Source organism: Lepidochelys olivacea (genome assembly GCF_965140295.1).
Source record: "Lepidochelys olivacea isolate rLepOli2 genome assembly, chromosome: 1".
Classification (NCBI taxonomy): Eukaryota; Metazoa; Chordata; order Testudines; family Cheloniidae; genus Lepidochelys; species Lepidochelys olivacea.
Window position 1 is genome coordinate 110341633 of NC_140411.1, and position 25247 is coordinate 110366879.

General features: G+C 41.0%; 1 protein-coding gene across 5 annotated transcripts in view; it reads left to right on the top strand.

The window, feature by feature from the left end:
* NAXD (NAD(P)HX dehydratase) overlaps positions 1-25247 on the top strand; it is a 73203-nt gene that overhangs the window by 17587 nt on the left and 30369 nt on the right. For all 5 annotated transcript variants that reach the window (XR_014709796.1, XM_084616093.1, XM_084616091.1 and 2 more), the window contains exon 6: positions 16586-16694. Coding sequence is in view for 4 of the 5 variants with exons in the window: in XM_084616093.1 (XP_084472219.1) it covers positions 16586-16694 (109 nt within the window). In the remaining variant the exon portion in view is untranslated. The remainder of the gene's footprint in view (positions 1-16585; positions 16695-25247) is intronic.

A 25247-nucleotide genomic window follows, 5' to 3' on the forward strand; every position in this document is an offset into this window, starting at 1 on the left:
CTCAACAGGGTTGTGTGCGGGGGGGGGGGGGGCAGCACAGGTTTCCTTCTCCTCCCCCCATCAGCGGGAGCACAGAACTTCTCTGGTACCGGAGAGGGGAGAGTGAGCTCCTCTGGTCCTGGGGCCACAGGAGGAGGGGGAGAAGAGCCAGCTCCACCAGCTGTAGTGGGGAGATGACTGCTCCTCTGGCCCTGGGGTCATGATGGGGAGAGGCAGATCCTCCAGCGTTAGGGGATGGGAAGGGAGAAGCAGCTCCGCTGGCTGCCGGGGGGGTGGGTGAGGTGGAGAGGCAGGTCCTCCAGCTGCAGGGGTCACACAAAGTGTCCCTCCAAAAGCAGCCAAATTTTTATTCCTGTGCATGCCCTTGCCAGCCAACCTCCTTCTCTTCCCAGCCTTCCAAGTGTCTGAGTTCCTAGCAGCTTTTGGGCCCCAGTGATATACGCTGCATACAGGCCTACTCAACCAAAAGTATGCGCTGAATGCTCCAAAACTGTGGTGTGTGATATGTGCACTTTGGGATTTGGAACATCCTGGACTCTGTTTCAAACTCTACTCAGTAGAGAGACAGGCAAGTGGTGCATCTTGGCCCTCACTACCTCATTAAGGACTCCATTCCATACCCATTGAAATCAATTACAAAACTTAAGGGGCAGGATCTGGCCCCTGAATGTCAGCTGGCTGTATGAGAAGAGAGAATGTTGCAAGGTTAGGCAAGAAGTCTGGCAGATACAGCATTAGTTCCTACATACTTAACCATCACTACACCCTAGAAAAAGGTCCACCTGATTCACCCCAAATGTAACATACCTTTGCTTTGAGTGAGACTTTGGACTGGGGCCAGCCACCCTGAAAGAGCAAAGGTGCTACTACAGGGGTGATTTCAGAGCAATTTGAGTGCTCCTTTTTCCGCAAAGCCTAGCCTCACTCATCTGCAGTCATACTCTGAGCCCCTGCCAACCTGGGGAACTAAGACTGGCTCAGGGACTAGGACCTATGGCTGTTACATGCCAATGTATTACCCACAGACCAGCAGCTTAGACCATAGGTCTTGTATGTAAATAATCAAGACTTTGTGTGAACTTTTTCCTAATTAGGGTAAAAGTGATTTGTTATAATTCTTGTAGAGAAGATTCCAGGAATTAGTGGGGTTTGTAAAAGTTCTGCAGCAGTTCTCTTTAACGTTTTTTTAATGTCTTGTGTTTGTCTTTACAATGGCAGTGCTATAGTTAAAGTTGCATAAAGTCCATTAACGGCAATTAGCCAAGATGCTGAGGGACATAACCCCATGCTATGGATGTCCCTAAATCTTTGACTTCCGGAAGTAGGGACTGGACAATGTGGGATGGTTCACTTGATAATTGCCCTCTTCTGTTCATTCCCTCTGAAGCATCTGGCAGTAGCCACTGGAATACAGGATATTGGGCTAGATGGGCCATTGGTCTGACCCAATATGGTCATTCTTAAGTTCTTACATGGCAGCCATCTGTGCCAGCAACAATATATGGTTTTTTGGGGGAGAGGGGAATTGTAACTACTGTACCCCACTTTAAAAGTACAAGAAAATTATAGGTAGTGTAAAATGTATGAAGTTGAAATTGTCAGCCCACCAGTGCTTAGAATTTTTAATGACTGCAGCTGGTCAGGGCCCCTGTTTCATGATGATCTAAACTATTAAAAAAAAATCTGAGTCAAGGTACATGGTTCCAATATGGCTGTTCCCTGGCATTGCTGCAACAAATTAAAATTGGTAGTGTGATTGAAACCAAACCATGTTGTAACTCAGATAAAGAATTGGATATGTCCAAGTGCAGGCTATAAAATGGCTGTATTGATAGTCTTTGGCAAGGTGGGTAGAGTTGCTCTTGATTGGCTTTGTTCTTGTGTGAGAAGCCTCAGAGGACAGTTAGGCAGTGGCTCATTTGTCCTGAGGGCTCTCTTTGGCAGTGTACATAGGGCTGTATTCTGTCACTTCTGTTGCCCAACAGTCATATAATGCCTCTGGGATAGTTAATAAGGAGACATGGATCACAATAGTGTGTTGACCGTACACAGTTCGATGGCTGTATCACCTCTGATTATGTTGGCACAGTGAAACAAAAGATCCAGTGTTTGAAATCTAACTAGCTGAAACTCCACCCAAGTCTGTCCTTGGATGTTCAACTAGCAACTGTGGCCAAATGTGCTCATTTTGTTGGTTCTCCGTTGTTGCCTGGTAGGATGAATGTGACCGTTTCTTTCAGATGCAGATCTTGATAGAGTCATCCGTGTCTTTGTTGTCATGAGGTTAGAAAATGAAGCTGGTGCAGAATGTGGCAGCCCATTTATTAAACAAAGTATCTTACTGTGAACATATAACTTCAGTGCTCTTGGAACTGCACTACTGGATTGCCACCATGGCTCCTGTTTTAGTCTGCAGGTGAAGCCTGCCAGATTCTCTAGTGGTGGTTTTGTTACTGGTAAATCCATGAAGAAAACGGTTGATGTTAAAGATATAGAACCCCCTCTTTCTTTGGTTTGTTTTTGCTTACCTAGTCCACAAATGCAAGGGCATTAAAGATGAAAGTAACTCTTGGTATACCTGGGGTCTGCAGCTCAGATATTATATAAAGTCATCCAGTTTGTCTGAAGTCCACTGTGATAATTAACCACAATTTGGTTGATGAATAAAAGTATTAGTATTCTGAATTTAATTCAGTGTAACCCTTTAAATTACCATTTCTTAAAATTCAGATAGGTCTTTTTGGTTCTCGGGTACCTTCTGACCCACAGCATGCCAGTGAAGTCACTTTGATTTGATCTGGTTCATTAAGGCCCTTTATGAGGGAAACTTGGATTGGTAATGGGATTATAGAGCTTTTCACATAAAGGTCACCATTTCAAATCCAGTTCAAGATATTAAATACTGAAAGTTTCTGCTTTCTGATGTCTTTTCAGTGATCTGTATGAAAAGTTAGTGGACTTGGTTCCATCCCTGGTAGACAGACAGATTTCTACTACAAAATCCATTATTACTGTGCACTCCCCTGTCTGCTTCAGAAAAGAGACCAAACATTTAGTAAGCCAAGATGAAAGTACCGTCTGTCCAGGTAGGTGGTCCATCCCAGGTTCAGTCTGAGGCACCTGGGTGGACGGTGTAGGTACTCTTGCATTTCCTGTGCAGTACATCGTTGTTGGTTGCTGTCAGTCTGGTATCTTTCATGAACATACAATTACTGTATTTATTTTATAACATATTTAAACATAGCCTTTCTGAAATAAAATTTAGATTTGTCAATTTACTGCAAGAATAATTGTGTATACGTTTAACAAATAGATCAGTTGTAGGAGTTTATAGATTCACATAACTTCATGATAAAAAGAAAATCCTCCCCCCCACACTTTTCTCTAGCTAATCTGCCCAGAATATTCTCTTCCCATCACGACCTCACCCAGGATTTGGCATATTGGTTAATTACTCCACTTTCTAAGATTACTTAAATCCTGGAGCTATACACTGTGTGCTGGTTTTAAATCTGTTTATCTACTGTATAAGGTGCCTCAGTGTAAATGTCAGCAGATCTAAATTTCAGTTTGCATTAATATAATTACCTGAAGCACTGGACAAACACAAGTGAAGCCCATTGAGTCACATATCAGAAACTTTTTCTTATCTTTGAAGATAAGACTCTGCTTAGACTTTTGAAACTGGCCACTTAAAAATATAAATGGCTTTATCTGATTTTATATAACAGAACTTTGTAGTTTTATGCCAATTTATTTGGAGTTGCCTAAATGAGTCTTAGGCCAGGTCAATACTATGAACATACATTGGTATAACTGTTACACAGAAGTGTAAAAAATCCACACCCCTTGACCAACACCATTATACTGTTCTAACCCCCGGTATAGACAGTTCTGTGTTCACGAGGGAGCTTCTCCTATCAACATAACTAACTTCTCTTGCAGAGGTGGTGTGACACTACGCCCCATGTTCTTCTAGAGATATTGTTATGATTATGGCATAACTATGATGTGTTTTGTGCAAGATGGATCCTGTAGGATATCACTGCGAAGGTTATGATGCACTGAATATGATTATCCTATTTGTATGGATGTATCATTTTGATATCTGAAGTTAGGAATATTGTCTATGCATCTATTACAAATGTGATTACACCTGGGGAACACCCACAAGGCAGAATGCAATCAGTCTAGATGGCTGGCTGGGAAGGGCCATTAGGGAGAACAATAGGTCTTAGAAGAAGCTAATCTCCTGGGGTGGGGGGTGGGGAGGAGCCTTCCTGAGGACACTACTAACAGCCTCTGAGTCATGGCTGCTATAACACTACAGGGGCATGTGACCAGATTACCTGGTACTGGACTCCATCTTGGAATACCAGTATTTTTCCACTGAAAGGCATGGGAACCAAGATGGGAGACAAAAGGTTCATGCCATATGCAAAAGCTATTTAAGTCAGGGGAGTGACATCGTGGTTCTTCACTGACTCCCTGCCCAAAGAGACTCCTGGAAACACCTGAGGAAAAAGGACTAAACTTGGGGGAACCTAGGCTAGAGGGATTTCTAGCTTGCGAAAGGAATACCTGTGGTTTTTAAGCTGTGAGCAAGTGCAGCTGGCCCCTCAAGAATCTCTTCAAACTGCTTAAATCAACAATTAGGGTGAGAATTTGCTACTCATATCCAATCTCTTTAGTGTATTAAGCTTAAATTGTGTTTTTGTTCATTTGCTAGGTAATTTGCGTTCATCTGTTTGCTATCCCTTATCACTTAAAATCTATCTTTTGTAGTTAATAAACTTGTTTTTGTTTTGTCTAAAATCAGTGTGTGGAAAGCATAACTTGGGGCAGAAAGTTGTTGCATATCTTCTTCCACATTGAGGGAGGGGGCAAATTTCATGAGCTTACGCTGTACAGTTCCCTGTGCAGCGCAAGACTGTATAATTTGGGTTTACCCTCCAGAGGGGTGTATGCCTGGGAGCTGGTAAGTGCCCTAGCTGTATAGCCTTCCCATGCAGGGACTGGTCAGAAAGCCTGTCAGCGTGTTACTACAGCTGTGTTACTACCTCTGTGCTGGTGAAAGTGAGAGACCGGGAGCGTGTCTGCAGCTTCTCACATCATTACAGGGTGAATGGGAGCCCAGGCTTGTGAGTTGGGGGGGGCTCAGTGGTACCCCAGTTCCAGTTGGCACTCGGGGGGGGGACGGGACCCGTCACAGGTGGATTAACTACATCAACGGGAGAAGCTCTCCCACTGGCATAGTAGATCTTGGCTGAAGTGCTGCAGCTGCACTGATGCAGCATTGTAAATATAGACCTGCCCTTAGAGTGCACTGCTAATGAGCAAGACTTGGAAAACACATTCTCCAGTGATGAGTGAAATTTATTGATTGGGTGACTGCACCTTGGCTTGCCAGTGCTCTGCTTCCTTGCACAACAATTAGCCTCCATTTGGGCAGATGCAGAACTCTGATTACAAAAGAAAACGAAAACAAACTTCAGGACTAGCAAGTCTTGCCACACTCTTGCTTATGAGTTTATGGCTTTATTTTTCTATCACCTTCCACAGTTCCTAGTTACTCACTGCAGACTGTCTCATACGTGTTTTGGGTGTACAAAGAAAGAAGAATAACAAGCACATAAGATGCTGATAAATACACCTATGCATACTTCTGCCCTTTTTACCAGTAGCCAGGGGAGAATCAGGGAGACATTTGCTGGGCTTTTCAGGAAGGTGCCTTTGGATCCCACTATGGGGACACTTCCTCTTTCTTATTTATATCTATCATTTAATTTACCATTATTAAGGGAACTTAGTCAAAAAAAAAATCTGATGGTATTTCACATTGCTATTATTTGGCTAGCCTGGAGCTAAGCAGATGCTTAAAGGTTCACAGCATTTGAAGAAAAGCTGCCACTTTGGCCTGCCTCAGGAATGTTTTGATTGCAGATATCTGCAAAGCAACTGTATAGTTTATGCTCCAGATTTACAAAGTATTATTACTTGGATTCAACCTCCAAGTGGATTTTCACTATGAGATTTTCATTCCCACCATAGGGGAATCCAAACTCTTGCCCAGTCACCCCACTCAAAAAAAGATTTTATTTGGGGACATCCCTAATTTTCATTTGGTCAATTTTTGCATTGGATTGTTAATCCTTTTTGCATTCTCAAATGTTATATGTTGGACTTGTAAGAGATTCCTGGCTCCTTTTTATATTGTTAATGCTATTCTTTTGGGACATTCCTAGGGCTTCTTACGCTTCAGGAGTAGGAGTCCTGCAGAGGTAATATCTGTTGGATAAGAGAACATTTGTTTCTCATAACTCTGCTTCTCTGAAGATCTCATCTTTTATTATTCTTGTTCTTCTGACCAGTTCCCCTCAGAGCCTGATGGTGGTTTTTTGAAGGAGGTTTCTCTTGCACTTCGTTTTTCATTTTTCCCCCTTTTGAGGTTCATTTTTGATTGTGTTGATCATTTTGAATAGTCTTCTCTCTGGGAGCTTAGGCTAGTGATCAGTTGAAGGCACTGACTGGAATGTCTAGAGGATAGCAATTGCATTCCTTAGGGCAGAGGTTCTCAACTTTTCCAGACTACTGTACTCTTTTCAGGCATCTGATTTGTCCTGCACATCCCAAGTTTCACCTCACTTAAAAACTGCTTGCTTACAAATCAGAGATGAAAATACAAGCGTCACAGCACACTGTGACTGAAAAATTGCTTACTTTATCACTTTTATTATATAATTGTAAAATAAATCAATTGGAATATAAATATTGTACTTACATTTCAGTGTGATACTTGAGTCTGTTTTTCACTTGTGAGCCTTGTCATTCTGGGAGGCAGTGAAGTGACAGCAACAACTGTTTTTTTCAGAGTAACAGCCGTGTTAGTCTGTATTCGCAAAAAGAAAAGGAGTACTTGTGGCACCTTAGAGATGTGTTTTTCCACATTGAGTCTATTCCTACTCTCAGGGCCGGTGTTAGGAGGTGGCAGGCAGGGCAATTGCCTGGGGCCCCACACTACAAGAAACTAAGTTGCTCAGGCTTTGCATTCCATCCTGGGTGGCGGGGCTTGGGCTTCAGTTTTCTGTCCTCGGCCCCAGTATGTCTGAGGTCGGCCCTGACGATCCCATAAAGACAAACTTGCGACCCACAGTTTTGAGAACTGCCGAGATAGTATATAGAGCAGCATAAATAAGTCGTTGTCGGTGTGAACTCTTAGTTTGTCCTGAGTTTACTAGTGCTTTTTATATACCCTTTTGTAAAACTAAGCAGATATATAGATGAGTTAATGTACCCCCAGAGGTACACCTACCCTGGGTTGAGAACCACTGACTTAGGGGGTCAACACAGTGACCAGTAAGAAGTGGGGGTGTCTAGTTTTTACTTTGGTTGAGAATCCTGCAAGATCGTATCTTCAGTGAAACAAGGTTACGTGTTAGGTAATTACCCCATACTGGTTACAGTAACAGTGTTACATCTGTAATTTGGTGTGTGTGTGTGGTGTAGACTATAAGATGGCAATTTTATAATTTATGTATTCAGAACTACTATGCAATATAAGCAATCCATATTTCTCTTTAGCTGTGCAATCATAGGTATTCTGAACACCACTGATATTCTGAAATGAAGTGGGTTTGATGCTACTCTAGGCAGTACTTACTCTGATTCCCTTATTAAAAAAACAATAACCCAGCAATCATTTTTCAGCATTTCTTTATGTCAGTGAATTTTGTGGTGGTATCATCATTATTGTTGCTCCTAATCTCTGGTTCTTTCTGGCAGTCTGCTTTGTGTTCTTTCTTGATGTGAAATTGCAAAGAAGTGTTGCATGAAAGTTAATGTTTGTAAAATGCTTTGAAGATGAAAAGGAGTACAGAAATGCTAAATATTATCACCAAAGGCAAAATAAGCAGGATTGGCTCAACATTGGATTTTGTATTTCTGAACAAATGGTTGTCTTAAAGAGTGTGTATCATTGGTTGAGCTGAGGAAACAAAACTTTCAAGCTTGAAAATAAAAAAAAATAGTGAATTTTCTGCTATGAGGTTATGTTCATGAACTGTCCGAAAAGCGACAACATAGTTATGCAACTACTGATGACTTGGATTCAGCTATTAGCCTAAATTTAACAAACCTCTTTTATTTATTACATGCATTTGTTCTTTCCTAGCCAAAATCATTTTAAAGTCATGCTTTTCAAAGCTTCTCTTTTAGCATGGAATAAAATCTTGTTACATAACACTTAAATTGCAGAATGCAGAAGAGAAAAGTAATTTAATAAATGAATAAAACAGTGGCCCACATTACATTTTTTTTTCCAGAAATGGTACCTTTATTAGAATTTGGGTTACTGGAGCCTTTCCACATACTCGATTGTGTGTAAAAATGAATAATTTTTTAATAATGCTTTAGAAGCTCAAGACTTCCAGTAGCACATTTCTACTTGCCTTTAATGTTTTTCATATATCTGATTAGAGAGAAGACAGAAAATATCTATTTGGAGACTGTTTTATTACTGTTCTTTGTGGGTTTAAAGGAGACAAACTTTAATTAGAAATTGGGTGTCAGTACACTAAGCAAGGAAACTGTTGCAGGGACACACATTTTTATCAAATGGTGGTTTGTCTCATTTACCTATGCACTGGTTCATCACTTCTGCACAGCAATCCTATTTTTGACAGAACCATTTTGGAATCTCAGCACAAAGTGTCTTTTGGGAGCTTGCCCTAGTGCATTATGGGATTCCTGAAGCAGCTCTTGCTAGTCAGAGGGGCTTTTGGCCAACTTCCAAATGAGGCACTGCATCATGGGTTGGGTTGAAGAGAACTGGTTGAGCTCATATAGCTGCAAATGCTTTTGACTCCTGCCTCACACTTGAAGAAAATCATTGTAGAGTGTGCTAGTTCTGACAGACCTAAGCTAAATGTTTGCTCCCAAGTGTTATGACCAATCGTTATAACTGATGCTTCTAAAACACCTAGGATGGCTGTTATCTGTAAACACGAAGCTTTTGTACGAATGTTGCAAATTCAAGATTTTCCAAGTAATAGTATCTTGCAACACTTTTTTTGCTTAAAGTAGAGAGGGTTTGCTGCTCATTCCTTTGTTATAATGTAGTTTTGCTAATGCTGTTAAAAAGAAGCAAAACCAAAGTCCTACTTCCTGCCTTCCATAGTGTTTTACTACCTCTTACCTAACTCCAAGGAGTATTGTGAGGATTAATTAGCATGTGAGTGAAGTGCATGGAAAATATTAGGGCTTGTTGACCAGACCAGGGCTTACCAGAGATTTTTGGGAGCCTGGGGTAAAATCTGAAACTGAGCAACCCCCACCACCCCACAACCTTCCAAAAAAAATTCTACTCGGGGAGACCCGGGGAGAGACATTGTGGATGGTGAGCTTGCCCTTCTCTCGCCCTGCAGTGGTGGCTCCCATCCTGCAGGGTTGCAGCACCCCTCAGATTCGGCCCTCCATCATGACAGACAGGCCACGGAGTCTAATTCCAGTGAGTGGCATTGTGACATGGTGTACAGGGTTGCAGCACCACACAGGTTTTGGGGGCCCAGGGCAAACTGATCACCGTCCCCAGAAGCCCTAGACCAGAATAGCCGTTGCAGAGAAACCTATTCTGCAACTGATTAGAGTTTGCAATGGCTGTTCTGGACAGCTTCCCCATGTAGCACTACGGAAGTGTGACGTATTTCTACTGGATAATATCACCAGTTGGATAGTTTGATTTTTCTGTTAATTGACAGGGAATGAGGGGGACAGTGGCCATAACTGAACATCCGGGGAAAAAAATACAAGTAGATCATAGCTTTGCCATGTTAGAACAATGAACAGCGGTACTCATGCCAAAAAAGGCTGTGGTGTACGCTTAAAACATGTAGCAGTTTGAGCTCATTATTCTCTAATTACAATTTTTCAAAGGTTCCAGTAACAAGCAAATGTCCGTTACCATTAAGTATGAGACTTAACATTCAAAAGTCAGGATAGTTACTAATAGCAAAATCTCCAGGTGCTAAGTTGACCCCTTTTAAAAGAGGTGGAAAGGGCACACAAAATGAACTACTTTTTGTAATTTCAATTGGTTTTAAAATATACCAGGTTTTGGTATCAGAGTACACTTATTGAGAGGGAGGAGCTAAATTCCTTCCACCATTATTCTGTTTCTTTCCCTTCCACCAGCAAGTAGGGAAACCTGCTGTCCCCTTTTCCCTCTCTCCACAGCCACCCAAACAGGATCTGAATAGTGTACATTCTTCATGTCTTTGCATCTTCCCACTCATGGGGATGAGCCTGTGAGCGCAGCCAAATGGTTGCACCTTCTTATAGCAGTGCTTGTTGGTGTGCTTAAGTGCCCCTCCACACCTGCCATCTGTGCTCATGAGTATTCTGAGAGTGAGGCTATAAAAAGCGGGTGGGCTGGCACCCCTGCCGCCTCAGTTCCTTCCAGCCACAGCAGCAGCCAGACCTCTACTTTTCCAGACCCATCTGATCTGGGTCCTTCTCTAGTGAATTCAGTGCCTTCTATTTAGCCAGTTTTAGTTTTAAGGATGGTTAATTAGCTGGTTCTTTTTAATTTTCTGTGAAGGTTTTTATTTCTTAGGCTAGTTAATTCCTACTTTGGTTCCAACCACCAGATCTGAAAACAAGAAGACAAGGCTTCAAGAGGTGTGCCTGTTGTCCAACAGTCTTCTCAGCGTCAGACACCCATACCAGATGCCTGTTGTGGCTCAGAGAGGGTCACTCTTCTTCGAGTGGCTCAATTTGCAGCACTTTAACTGCTGGACTCACAAGGAATGCCAGAATATGCTGCAGGCCTCATTACTGCAGGAATCTCTGGCTGCAAAAACTCCCAGATCTGGCACATTTAAAGGGTCTGTACATAACCATAAGAGAGTTGTGCTTGTTACCTTGAAGTCTAAGGAGGTTGAGAGCACTATGCCAAAGGTTCCAGTCTCTGCCCCAGGATCAGAATTCAAGACTTCAGTGGGGACTGATTCCAGACTATTGTATCTGACCTCAAAGCTCTCAGAGGATCCCTTTGCCAGCCTCTGAATTCAGAGGCAAACCACAGGAGAAACTTTTTCAAATCCATCTAACTGAATTCTAAGGAGAACTCTGCAGAATAAGAAGGTTTCTATAAGCAGGGCCAAATCTCATTCAGGGGAATCCTCAGACTCCGATCTAAGGACTGCAAATCCTAAACAAAACAAAAATCTGGCATGGGGTAAATCTCAGGTTAAGAGCCATGTTCTGATTTCTAAGATTGTATTGGATCTGAAGAGATTCAGCAGTAGATTCTGTATCAGCTCTCACAGTGGTATTGCAAGTGCACCATATGGTTCTGCATTTGGACCTATTGTCACATCTGCAACGAGACAATGTTGTCTCATCTCCCAAATGGAAAGCAGCAAAGAGGAAGAATCCTGTTAGTTCTTCTGCTCCAATCTCCCCACCAGAGAAAAGAAGGTGATCAGACAAATCGTTGTAGATATCCCTGGACACTTGCTTTTAAAATGCCTTTGGGATTCCCCAATAAAGTTATTTTGCCCTTCTTGAGTTTTACATATGACAGGTCCTGTAGTTTCTCCAATAATTTGAGTCCGAGTCAAGATCAGATGCGAGGGTAGAGCTGTAGTCTGAAGAAGTTTTGAAACATGTTAAGCATACCCATATACCTCCTATGTTCCATTCTCATTAGAAAGATTACATCTCCTAAATACAGCGCTTACAGAACATCACACCCTCCTAGCCTGACTTTGGTTACTGGTATGATTGGGAGATACTGCTCTTGTCTTGTTGGCCCGATTAGCCCTTTCTTAGGCAGTATGGGAATGTTCCACATTCTAATCAAGGTAGAAACTCCTTTCTAATATAGGCCAGAAAAGTATCACTCCTTGGATCAGAGACTCCTGGATCCGTCATCTTCACCTGGTTTTAGGGAGTGTTCTTCCACTATAGTTCCTGATGAATTATCAGAGGAAGAAGCAGCACCTGCTGCTCAATTTGAATGTGAGGATTTGGAGCCAGATCTTGACGAGGAATCTTTCATGGATGAAAATCTTGATGTTGCTTCGGCATCCTCCCCACGTGAGGTTGCAATACAATTACATGACTTTTGATCTCTCCCATCAATCACAGACCAAGAAACTTCCCATGCTGTATTCAGCGTTCTGGGTTCTCAGTCTATAACTAAGATTACCCTTCCCATTTTAGGCATGTACAGGCAGTTTGGACTTCTCTATTATGGCAGACTATGCTGAAAAAAAGCCGGCATATTGTACCAATTACTGTATGAAGGTTCTCGTTCTTTCATATACACACTACCTCTAATTCTCATGTGGTGGTAGTGTCAATATAAAGATCCAGAGGACAGTTACATTCTACTCCTTCTGACGGAGAGGGAAAGAAAATGGGATGCAATTGGCAGAAAAGCGTTTTCATCTCCTTTGCTCAATGTTTGAATGGCAAATTCAGGCAGGGAGATTGCACTATTAGTACCACTTAAGGGAGAAAATGAGCATAGAGTATTTGCCAAAGTGCTTGTCGAAGACCAAAGGAAACTTGGCAGCGCCTTCATAATGGAGGGTGAAATAATGGCTAAACATTTGTTCAGAGCTTCTTATGATTCATTGGACTCAATAGCAAGAGTGAGTGTGTCAGCTATTGCACTACACAGACATACTTGGCTTTGTTTGTCTGCTCTCCTACCTGAAACTAAATCCAAGGTAGAAGACCTTCTTTTCAAAGGCTATGGGTTATTCAGTAATTAAGAGAAAATGAAGGACACTAGGTCAACTAAAGATGCTGGGAAGTCTGCCAGCCTCCAAGAAAGAGGACCTCAGGACTTGTTTTCAGATATCCTAGACAGTTATATCCCCCTTCCTCTTCATTGTCTTATTTTTCACAAAGATACCTCTTTCTGCATGAACAGCCCCCTCCTTCCCAGCCACAACAGAGGCAAAAGGCTTTAAAGCCCCAAAGGAAGGGGAGGCAGTCTTCAACATTTGTCTTCAGGATTGAATCTTAAACCTCAAATTTAACCTTACTTAGACAATTGACTGACCAAAACCTTATCAGATGAAGGCCTTTCCAAGGTTGTAGTTCAAGTGGTCTCTCTTTCTGAGACATTAGGGCTTTTGATAAACAAGAAAAAAATCTCTACACAAAGGATTTCCTTTACAGGAGCAGTTCCTGATTCTCATGTAGGAACAGAGCCTTTCTGCCTGAAATCTTTTCTACCTCACAACCAGAACAAGGTAGTGCAAGTCTTCATAAACAACACAATGGCAGTGTATTATATGAACAAATGTGGGGAATTCTTTCTCTACAACAGCACGAGAAAGCAGTTGTGCTTTGTGATTATTTATCCCGTAGCTCTTCGCCTCGTAAGCAAGGACTGCATACTGGTGGATCAAAAGAGCAGAGATGTAATGGAACTTCATGACTGATTGTTAAAAATATCAGTGATAGATGAGATCTTCACCCTGTGGGGGTTCTCAGACATACATTTATTTGCAACCAGACAAAATGCGAAGTATCAGAGGTTTTGCTCAAGAAGGGGGAGAGACAGTCTGTCTATATTGGATGACTTTCTACTGGAGTGGGGAAAAGGTCTGCCTTGTATCTTTTCCCCCTTCCCTCTCCTCCAAAGGTGATAAAGAAGATAAGATAAGACAGAACCAAAATAACGTTGATTCCCCTAGCATGGGCAAGGCAACAGTGGTTCTTAGACTTTTTCCAGCTCTCCAAGGGTGTATATAGGCCTGTCCTTGTGGCCAAAGACTTATTACATTCTGCCCTTCTGTTGAGTTATCTCCTGACACCCTATTATTGCGTCTGACTGCATAGCCTATAGGAATCTAATGTACCTTCGGAAATCTTGCACGTCGGAAGTGTCACTAGCATTGATTAACTCTAGAAAGCAGTTTACTGGAAGGTATTATCTCAAGTGGAATAAGTTTGTGAAATGAGCAAGCAAGAAACATGTATCCATCAGTAGCAGCAATTCAGTCTATTCTGGAATGCTTTAATTAAATCATTTGGGGTTTTCTATCTTCTCCTTTGAAAGTTCACTTAACAGCTATAGCTGTCTGTAATGTGTTGGTAGATAAATAAGTCTTTGCACATAATACGTTAAAGGAATTTATGAAGGGACTTGTCAGTATGTATCCATGCATAAAAGTTTCAGTCCCATCCTGGGATCTCAAATTAGTTCTTACGCAGACTTCCTTTGAGGCCACAGCAGAGTGTTCTTTGTTCTACTTGTCTATCAAAATGGCTTTTGTCATAGCTATGACATCAGCTAGACAAATGAGTGGATTAGATGCCTGCCTAGTGTATCCTTCATTCACTGTCTTCCAGAGGATATGGTGGTGCATTGCTCTAATCTTAGTTTCCTTCCCAGGGTGGTGTGTGACTTTCACCTTTTAATCAAACTATTAATTATCCAGTCTTTTCCCTAGACCTTGTACTCATGTAGACAAGACAGAGCTGCATACTTTGGATGCTAAAAGGCTTAGGCCTGGTCTACACCCGGGGGGGATCGACCTAAGATATGCAACTTCAGCTACGAGAACAACGTAGCTGAAGTCGACTTATCATAGGTCAACTTACCTCGTGCCCTCATGGATCAGGGTCAACTGCTGCTGCTTCCCCGTCGACTTCGCTTCTGCCTCTCGCCGCGGTGGAGTACAGGAGTTGATGGCAGAGCGATTAGGGATCGATTTATCGCATCTACCCTAGATGTGATAAATTGATCCCCGATAGATCGATCACTACCCGCCAATCCGGAGGGTAGTGTAGACATATCCTTAGTGTCTTAACAGTGTCTTCATTTCATACGCTGATAACCATAAGGGACACTCTCTCTTCATAGATGCTACTTAGTTGGGTTAGGCAGTGCAAGCAGGAGCGCTGTGAACTAGTATCCATTCCACCCTCCTTGGGGGTTAGATTACACTCTACTAGAGCAATTGCAGCCTTTGTAGCACACCTTAGACCTGTTCAAATTGCGAAGATCTGTCGAACTGCAACTTGGAGCTCTGTATGTACACTTACAAAACACTACTCCCTAGACTTAGCATCTCAGTGGAATGTGCAATTTGGAAGAGCATTACTATGATCCCTGTTCAATTAGGACCCCAGATCATACCTTCCTTACAGGAAGTGCTGCTTATCAAACTATCTCATGAGTGGAAATATGCAGAGAATACTAAAAGAAGAAATGAAGATTAATTACCTGTAATGAGAATTCTTTGAGATGGATTCTGCATTGTCTCACTCCCTGCCCACCTTCTCCTCAGAATCTTAAGTCTGAAGAGGAAGTGGAAGGAACAGAAGTGGCAGAGGGTGTCAAGCCCCCTTTCGTAGCCTCAGCCTTGGAATGTTCCAGAACACAGAGGGGAGTGGTGAGTGGTGATGCTCTCATTTGACATTGCTCTGAGCAGGTTTTCCTGAGGTGTACCCACTGGCACATCCCCCAGTAGTGTGAATATACAGAGTCCATCTGAAAGAACTCCATTACAGGTAAATAACCTTCATCTTCCTTTGGGGAAATACAGCATGTATCGTAGGGAACAATTCTACAGGGAGAATGATTAGGTCTAAGAGATCTCTTCCATCTCTGAGGCTTTTTCCAGTATGGAAAGATGCACTGTTTTAACTAAATAGATGTAAAAATCAGTCTAATTAAACCAGTGCAGATCCATAATCCTAGATGTATTTAAACTTGTTTAACCCTTTCTTAAATTGGTAATGTATTGATACTGCTGTATTGGGTGTTTGCACAAGTTGAACTCACTCAATTGTTAAATCAGTTTCATTAACTGCATTTTTCTAGTATACACAAGGACTCATGTACTAATCTAAAGGAAATCTATTATTTCTCCAGTGGCACTTACCTTTATACTGTAGTTTTCCAAGTTCCTCATGCTGGCATATTTTAAAATTCAAATCAGAATTTTGTAGAACTCGACTTGTTTGACTGACTTTTTTTTTTACAGTAGAGGCTTATAGTAATGTCCGTGAACCTTACCTTCGTAAAGGTGAAGGATAAGTAAATAGACACATCGTTTACCACAAATCTGTTTTTCAAAGATGGTTTCTTTACAGTTTTGGGTAGTGATTTGAGGGGAGTCTGAGCTCTATATAGAACAGAGAACACCAGTCCTTTTAACTAATGAAATAGCTGGGCATTTGAACATAAAGATCCTGATCCCTAGAATTCCTAATTAAAGCATTGATTGTGCATCTGTGTAGCATCCTGTTCAAGTGAACAGGATTCCTTGTGGGATCAGAGTCTGCCTGCACAGATCTAATTGCAAGACTGGGGCCTTTGCTAACAGGTGTTCCACTCCTTAGAGAGCGCTTAGGCCCCAAATGGTTCCCAATTCTCCTCTCCCCAGTAAGATGAAAAAACAAACTTTCAACAAAACAAAAATCTGTTTATTTCACTAGAGGGCAAAAACCGGCATGATAGCAGTAATGTTTGGCTAACCTCAGATGTACATGGGAGATGCTAGATTTCAGATTTGAGAGTGTTGAAAGTAAATGCTTTGTACTTGTTTTCCCTACGTAGTGACCGTCCTAATGCTGTTCATGAAGTGGAAAAGTGGTTGCCGCGACTGCATTCAGTTGTCATAGGACCTGGTTTAGGTAGAGATGACGTACTACTTGAGAACGCTAAGGTAATGTGTACTCTAGTATTTTGCTCTACATCTTTGTTACTGAATTTTATAAACCAAGTTTTCAGTTTTTGTGCAGCTAAACTAATATTTTTCAGTGGGGTTATTGTGTAATAGTCTTAATGGAGCCATTAAAATATAGTTTGAAAGCAACATCTGTAATAGGATTACTGGCTATAAGTGAATCAAAACTGCCTTCAAATGAAATTTCTATAAACGATTTCTTTTTGTTATGACTGGTAGTAGTCAAGATCTGTTGGTCACTAAATGTGAGTAACTATAATTTAAAGAGAAAAGCTAAAACTAGAAGTTGCCCAGCCTTTGTGGTGAGGGTCATAGATCTTAGGGCTTGTCTAAGTGGCAAGTTGGTGCATGGCAAGCCACAGTGAGAATCTGCAGCATGCTAGACTGTCACACGTTAACTCACTGCGTGGACTCTGCTACCACACATTAACAGTTACAAAGTACACTTTGATGTACTGCCATTTCAAATGGGAGACAAGCTTGTACACTGTAGATTCATCCTCTGGCTTCCTGTTGGCTTGCCATGTAGACAAGCCCTAAGTCATATTTTCACCATCAGAAACTCAGAGTGAGGCTTGAAGCTCATGCATCCAAGTGGTTTATTTTGATCACTTTCATTTTGATAGTAAATCTGTAAAAACAAAGGCCAACATTTTCTAACGCAGGTGTCTAAAGTTAAGCACCTAACTCTATATTTAGGCTCCTATGTTAGAAAATGTTGTCCCCAACCCCTCCCCGCCCCCCCCTTTTTTTTTTAACAGATTCATCACCAAAATGGAAATGATCAAAAATAATCACTGAAATGCTTAAGCTTCAACTCACTTTAGGCACCAGGTTTGAAAACTTTTTGCCAAGAACAATATCAGTAAGCAAATGTGTACCCACGCACTGGAGGAGTTGCTAATAAATAAATATAAACTTCCTTTTCTAATGGAAGCAATATTCTTGCTGGAAAAAAGAGCATTTAAATATTTCTATACAGAGAGGAACAAACTGTTACACAATATTCCAAGATGAAGTCTTGCATTATTGCTGTCATATGTCAACACACCAAAGTTCATGTTTCAGTCTAATGCCGGAAGCTGTGTGTACAATATAGTAAATTCTGGTGAAGCGAAATGCTGGGCTAATCAGTGACCATAACAAAAAGTTGGATTGCTAGGTTTTTCAGAGATCTTGACATTTCAGCGTGGAATTTACAAAACAGTAGATTCAAGAAACACTTAAACCAGAAGGTTAAAGTATCCTGAATGTGATGGAGAAAGAAAGTGATTTTGGGAACTTCTGCATTGAAACTGTGACTTATCTTCCTTCTGTTCATTTTTAAAAAATTATTTGATGATGTATAGATGCTATATTAGTGAAAAGACTCCGTGCCCTGTTCCCCTACTGTCCCAGTGTGCTAACAAGTGGGAGGTTCTCTTTATTTATAGAGCTGGTCAAAAATCAGTTTTTATTTCTGTGAAAAACTTTGAACAAAACAGGTTTTCATTAAAAATGTTTACTTTTCTATGAGATGTTTCTGTTTTTCAACAAAAAACTGAAACAAAACAATTGTAATGTTCTGTTTCCATTTGAAATTTTTATTTCATTTCAGATTTTTTAAAAGCAAAACAAGAAGTTTAGAATTTTCAATGAAAAGTCCAAAATTTGGTTGAAATTGAAGGTAAAAAATAATTGTCTAAAAATTTTGACCAGCTGATTTATTTGTATTGTAGAAGAGGCCTCTTTGGCCTTGTCTTCACTGATAAGAAAGGTGTGTGTTTTACCTCAGGGTAACTAACATACATAAGCTATCCCTGAGGTAATAACACAGTGATGATAAGGTGCTTTAGTTTCGCTATGTGGTCAACGCCAACTTCAGGCAGGGGTATAGGGTTGACCTTTGCAAGCTTACCTTGTGGTGAAACTAAAATGTCTCGTCTTCAATGTGTTTTTTAACCATGGGGATAGCTCAGGCACATTCGTTACCCGGAGATGAAATATGCACTTTTTTTAGCAGAGAAGACAAAGCCTATCAGGATACAGGCTCCATTCTCCTAAGCACTGTACAAAAAGCACATCAACTCTAGGAGCCATGTTTTGTGTTTGTGTATGTTTTCTGGGTCAGTACAGGGTAGAAAGGGCCTACTTCTCAATCCCCTTTTGTGTGGCTTATTTGGATTTGTTTAAATATTGTATTCACCCAAGGCTTCAGTATGTGAGTGTAGTCAGGGCAGGTGAATCCCAGTCACTTACATAGCGAGGCCTGGTGTTTCCATCATCTCTGTGCTAGAGATAGGTGCAGTTGGTTTGCTTCAGTGGTAAATTTCACTTTTGTAACTTTATTTCTCCCAAGGGGAAAAAGCAGCTACAGCAATTGGCCATTTAAATTTGTATTGAAGGGGGGTTTTTGTGTATCCTTTTCTTTACAATATTTTTGGCTAGTCTAAGCAAGCTGCCTTATGCATATAAGAATGCAATGTAGGTTTGTAATTATCCCTTATATCTTTCTTTGACTGGCAGTGAAGATGGGAAAGAAGAGGGCTCTAAGATCTGCTCCTGTCTCATGAGAGAGTGGAGGTCTTAGGGCTCTATTCATCTGTCTTAACTCTGATCTTGTCTGTAGTGTATGAATATCTTCATAGTATCTGAGTGAGCTAAGATACTAATACATTCAGGCTTCTTATTTCTCATGTTAGGCACTATTAGGAAAGGAATAGATAGTAAGACAGTAAATATCACAATGCCATTATATAAAGCCATGGTATGCCAACACCTTGAATACTATCTGCTGTTCTGGTTGCCCCATCTCAGAAAACATATATTGGAAAAAGTACAGAGAAGGGCAACAAAAATGATTAAGAGTATGGAAGAGCTTCCATATTAGGAGAAATTAAAAAGACTGGGAAATGACTGATCATCTTGGAAAAGAGATGAATAAGGGGAGAAGGATATGTTAGAGGTCTATAAAATCATGAAGGGTATGGAGAAAGTAAATAAGGAAGCTTTTTATGTGAAGGGGTAAATAACAAGAACCTGGAGTCACCCAATGAAATTTAAAAGACTGCACTTGCCAGAGCCCATGTCAGTGTTGGGATGAACGCTAGTAAACTTACTAACATGCCGTGTAGGTTCTTTTGTTGTTGTTATGTTTTCTCTGTAATGCTTTGTTCCTTATAAAGCAGGCTTGCTTACAAAGAGTTGTGTGGTAACTTATGTTCGTAGCAATCACTTTGTTACCCATCTCTGAAGAGAAAAGAAGCAGGTGTCCTAGGACAACCTGACTGGGAATGACACAGTAAAGGAAAGACAACTGTTCAGCCTGGGAATATTCTGGTCAGAAGGGAGAGAGACCCAAAAGAGGCAACAGCTGGGGAGCTGGAAGCCAAGAGTTGTTGCCTTTGCTGAACTGTTGAGGGGAATACAGGTACAGTTGTCCTGTACTGTGGAAGCTCTTAATTGCGGATTCCAAGCAAGTTCACTGGCAAAGGATTCTTTTTGAATTCAGAGAGAAATTGAGAAGTAGGTCTTGCCTATATTTGTTTCCTGTGCAAAAGAAAACTGTTTGGGGAGTAATTTATATGCAGTTTCTCCAGTTTTGTTAGTTTCAGTGATTGGGTGTTTCTGCTTCTGCTTCTTCTTTTTTTTTTTTTTTAATTTTCCCCAAATCATCTTAAGATTTTCCTTTTCCTCTGCCAAAGACCACTCTCCTTCCCCCCTTTAAACTACAAGGGTGATGGTAAACTTTTTAATGCATACTGTACATGTTAAAATTAGATCTCTTAACTAGTTTCAGTTTTAATTGTTTAATACGTGAATAGTTCATATACAGAAGGACAAATATTTTCATAAAATGGATGCCTCTGTTACGCAGGATTTTCAGAACCCCAGCAGGGGTAGCTTAACTATTTCACTCCAGCCGGTATCGGGAATAAATCAATGGGAACACAGCAATTCCGTCTGATAAAAGATTAATGCAAGTAAGCGTGCTCTATCTAAAACTGCAGTTCATTAGATTTTAAGCACACTCAGAGATAAGCAATAGTTTCAGAACATCCCAGATATTTACCTAACATCTGGAACGATAGTGAGTAATTAACAGCAGGTTTGCAGTGACTAGTTGCTCACCTGCCGGGGAGAAAAGATGTCGGGGAAAAAATGTCTCAAGTTGACTTCGGAGGACTGCTCCAAATTACACTCTATTATCTAGTCTTTTTATAACACATTGTTACAAAACACATAACCCAGCGGGGAGGTCACTATGAGCTATCATTTCTCCTAACTTTCAATAAACTTTTAATATTAGAGGGGCCCAGACTTAAGGTCTCCTAACCACCACGGTTTTCAGTCTCATTTGTTTACTTTTCTTTCCCTTCCTCCCATTCTGATTAGCAGAAACTGCCAGCTAGTTTTGACTTTGCCTCTAAAAGCCTGCTTTCCAATTAAACCTTAACTATGCAGTGTTCTCTTTTATTAATTAATAGTGGCTGAATGCACATAACGTGGTTGCAGTTGGCTTGATAATATTTTGTGGTACACATCCCTCAAATCCAGGGTAACACATAAGTTGCTGACATGTGTAGAGATTTAGGCTGGGGCTGGAGTCCAGGCTCCAAGACCCTCCTTCCTTGTGGGGATCTCAGAGCCCAGGCTCCAGCCTGAGCATGAATGTCTACATTGCAATTTTTAACCCTGCAGCCCAAGTCCCGTGAGCCTGAGTCAACTGACCAAGGCCAGCTGTGATCTTTTATTGCAGCGTTGACATACCCCTCAATCAAGCTGGGTTCATTCTTTCTGTTGTTTAAATCTTTACCACTATTAAAGGTTCTGCAAGCCAGATCAAGCCCTCAGCACACATAGACTATAGGATCATAGAATATCAGGGTTGGAAGGGACCTCAGGAGGTCATCTAGTCCAATCCCCTGCTCAAAGCAGGACCGATCCCCAGTTAAATCATCCCAGCCAGGGCTTTGTCAAGCCTGACCTTAAAAACTTCTAAGGAAGGAGATTCCACCACCTCCCTAGGTAACGCATTCCAGCGTTTCACCACCCTTCTAGTGAAAAAGTTTTTCCTAATATCCAACCTAAATCTCCCCCACTGCAACTTGAGACCATTACTCCTTGTTCTGTCATCTGCTACCACTGAGAACAGTCTAGAGCCATCCTCTTTGGAACCCCCTTTCAGGTAGTTGAAAGCAGCTATCAAATCCCCCCTCATTCTTCTCTTCCGTAGACTAAACATCCCCAAGGAAAAGGAACAGATCTGTTGATCAAGAGAGTGCCATTTTTACATAGGTTCTTCTCAGAATAGGTGCTTCTGACTCAGAGGGTGTTATAGAAAATTACCTTGTTTTAGATTGAGGTTCAGCAGCAATAAAAATTTCTTGGGAACACTGGTTTAAATGTGCAAATCTCATGAGTTTTTCATGAAGATGTGTTTCCGCCCAGAGGGTGTTTGGTATCTTGTGTTCTATTTGTTCCAATGACAGTTACCATATTTTTTTAATAGTAGTAAACATTTTAAATTATTTTGATATTTGATCTTTGGTAGACAGGTTTACATTTTTTAATTCTTGTTTTATTGCCTTTGAATGTTCATTCAAATAAATAAGAGTATTGGAGCATGACAAGTACTGTGTGTTATAGAATCATAGAATATCAGGGTTGGAAGGGACCTCAGGAGGTCATCTAGTCCAATCCCCTGCTCAAAGCAGGACCAATCCTCAATTTTTGCCCCAGATCCCTAAATGGCCCCCTCAAGGATTGAACTCACAACCCTGGGTTTAGCAGGCCCAATGCTCAAACCACTGAGCTATCCCAAAATCATCTGCCAAAACCGAGATCAAACCAGGGACCTTTAGATCTTCAGTCTAATGCTCTCCTAACTGAGCTATTTCAGCTCATTCCCAGCTGAGCTGTTTCAAGCAGCTGGGTGTTTTTGCTTTGACTTGTCAACAGTGAAATAGTTAGTGATGTTGGCATATAAAATAACTTAATAAGGTTCCAAAGTAAGACCCTGTAAGTAGGTGGTGGTCCCATCCTGTTCTGAATGGGGGAGTTAACCTTTAACTGCTACGGTACGTTGTATTCTATGTAGAGGAGAAGAGAGTCCATTTAGATGTCTTCTGAATATTCCGAGTTACTACTGTGATGAAGATGAGTAGTGTTTGAAGGTGAGATTGGATTTTTGTGGTTCTGTTGGGTACCTTTGCATCAGTCTTCTCCACAGAATATATTAGGGAGGTGTCTACCCTATATCTAATTTTTCAGGTAATAGGCATGAGGTACTGTCAAAATATTGAGGGATCAAAAGATGAGGTTCTGAAACAAACGATGATTAGGTTAGTAGCAGTAAGTCATCATGTTTGAATGGTGATCATCCCAGAGTACTGAAGAAGCTTAAGAATGAAGTGACTGAGATACAAAAATATGCAGTCCATGTAAAACTGGCTCCAATACCAGATTGCAGTAATTGATGGTGTTATATTCTGAAAATGTTAGGGTTGATCCTGGGAATTAAACAAAACACTTACTTTATTTCCAAGTGAACTGATTAAAGCAACCAAATATAATTGTAAATGCACATGATATAAGGACAAAACCAGCATGGCTTCTGTAAAGGAAAATCATGCTGTGCAAATCTACTAGAATTTTGTGTGTTTCAGCAAAATAATGGATAATGGAAAGCATGTCGGTATGTTTCATTTGGACTTTCATAAAGTCTTTGCAGGAAAGCAAAAAGTAGGAATACATAGTCAGTTTTCAATATTCCAAAAGATTAATTCATAGATTATAGAGCCAGAAGGGATCACCATGATCATCCGTTCTGACTTCCTGCATAACACAGGCAATAGACCTTTTCTGAATTAATTCCTGCTTGAACTAGAGCATCTCTTTTAGAAAATTGCAGGGGGGCGGTCCCAAGGCTCCATACTAGAACCACTGTTAAATTTACCTACTCTTGTAGATCATTAGTAGCTATATTTGTATGGTGGTAAAAATTTGTAAATGGTACAAAATTATTTAGATTGCTTGAGATGAGAAGATTGAAGAACTTTGCTGGGTCCTAAAAAAAAGGTAAATGAACAGTATGACAGCATATTGAAATTAATCCTTAACAAATTAAAAGTTAAACATGTTGGCAAGACTAATTTGAACTTTTTATAGGCAGCATAGGGTTCTAAATTGACAGTAAGCATTCAAGAAAAGCCTCTGGGTGTTAATGTGGACTGCTCCCTCAAAAACATCTGTTTGCTGCACAGCAGCGATCAGACAAAAAAGTGTTAGGGTATGCAAAAAATGGGCACTGTGTTCAGTTCTGGTCACGTCAGCAATATCAGAAGTAGATGGGAGTCCAAAGACCATTAGGGAAAATCGTTAAAAGAATGGAAGTGTTAGAGCTATTTAATATGGTGAAGAAATAGATCAATATAAAATAACAAATAGTATAGACAAGTATACCCCCTGTGGGCTTGGGAACCGAATAGTCCCCACTGCTGCTCCTGCATGTTGTAAAAGGCAACTAAAAGGGGACTTCCTGGAGAGGGATGGGCTCCCCCAGGTTAAAAATTTGCCCAAGACACACCATATGATGAGCAAGTCAACCATGTCCATACCGGATTGGTTGCAGCTTGGGTTGTTAATGACCATGCCAACCGTCTCCTACCAGGGTGAACGCGACAAGTATACTACTGGTGTAATCCCAATAAAGAGGCTCTGTGGAAGAGAACGTTACCATAGCCACATGGAATGTAAGGACATTGAGACAAATAGGGAGGTTGAAAGAACTCACAGATGAAATGGAACAATACCCCTGGCACCTCCTAGGAATCTGAGGTCAGACGGAAGAACTTTGGAGAGGCTCTAACAGAGGAAGGCCATGTACTCTATTACAGTGGAGAGGACAAACATATCAACGGTGTAGGATTTCTTCTGCATAAGGATATCAAGAATACAGTATTAGGATGCAACCCAATATCTAGCAAGCTTATTTCCATCAGTCTAAAGGCTGTACCGTTCAATATCACAGTAGTACAAGTCTACGCCCCTACAACAGACTATGACGATGAGCAAATTGAAGATTTTTATAATCAGCTCCAAGATATCATTGATAAGGTACACAAGAAAGATATCTTGATTGTACAGGGAGATTGGAATGCTAAAGTAGGTACTGATGCACACGCAGACTGGCAAAATTATTGTGGCCCTTTCTGTGATGCGGTAACCTATGAGCGAGGATTGAGACTTTTGGAGTTTGCCAGCTATAACAATCTGGTCCTTGTAAATGCATTAGGAGTACATAAAGCATCCAGACGATCAACATGGCATGCACCTGATGGTTTTCATCACAGTCAGATCGACGACGACATTGTGCAAAACTGATTTCGTTCTGGGATCAACAGAGCTAAAACAAGGAGCTTCCCCAGTGCTGATGCTGGAAGTGATCACAACCTCATGCTAAACTTTTGGCTGCGGCTAAGGAAAATAATTAGGCCAAAGTTCAGCAGAATCAAGTTTGACTTAGAGACCAAAGCATTGCGGAGTCATTCC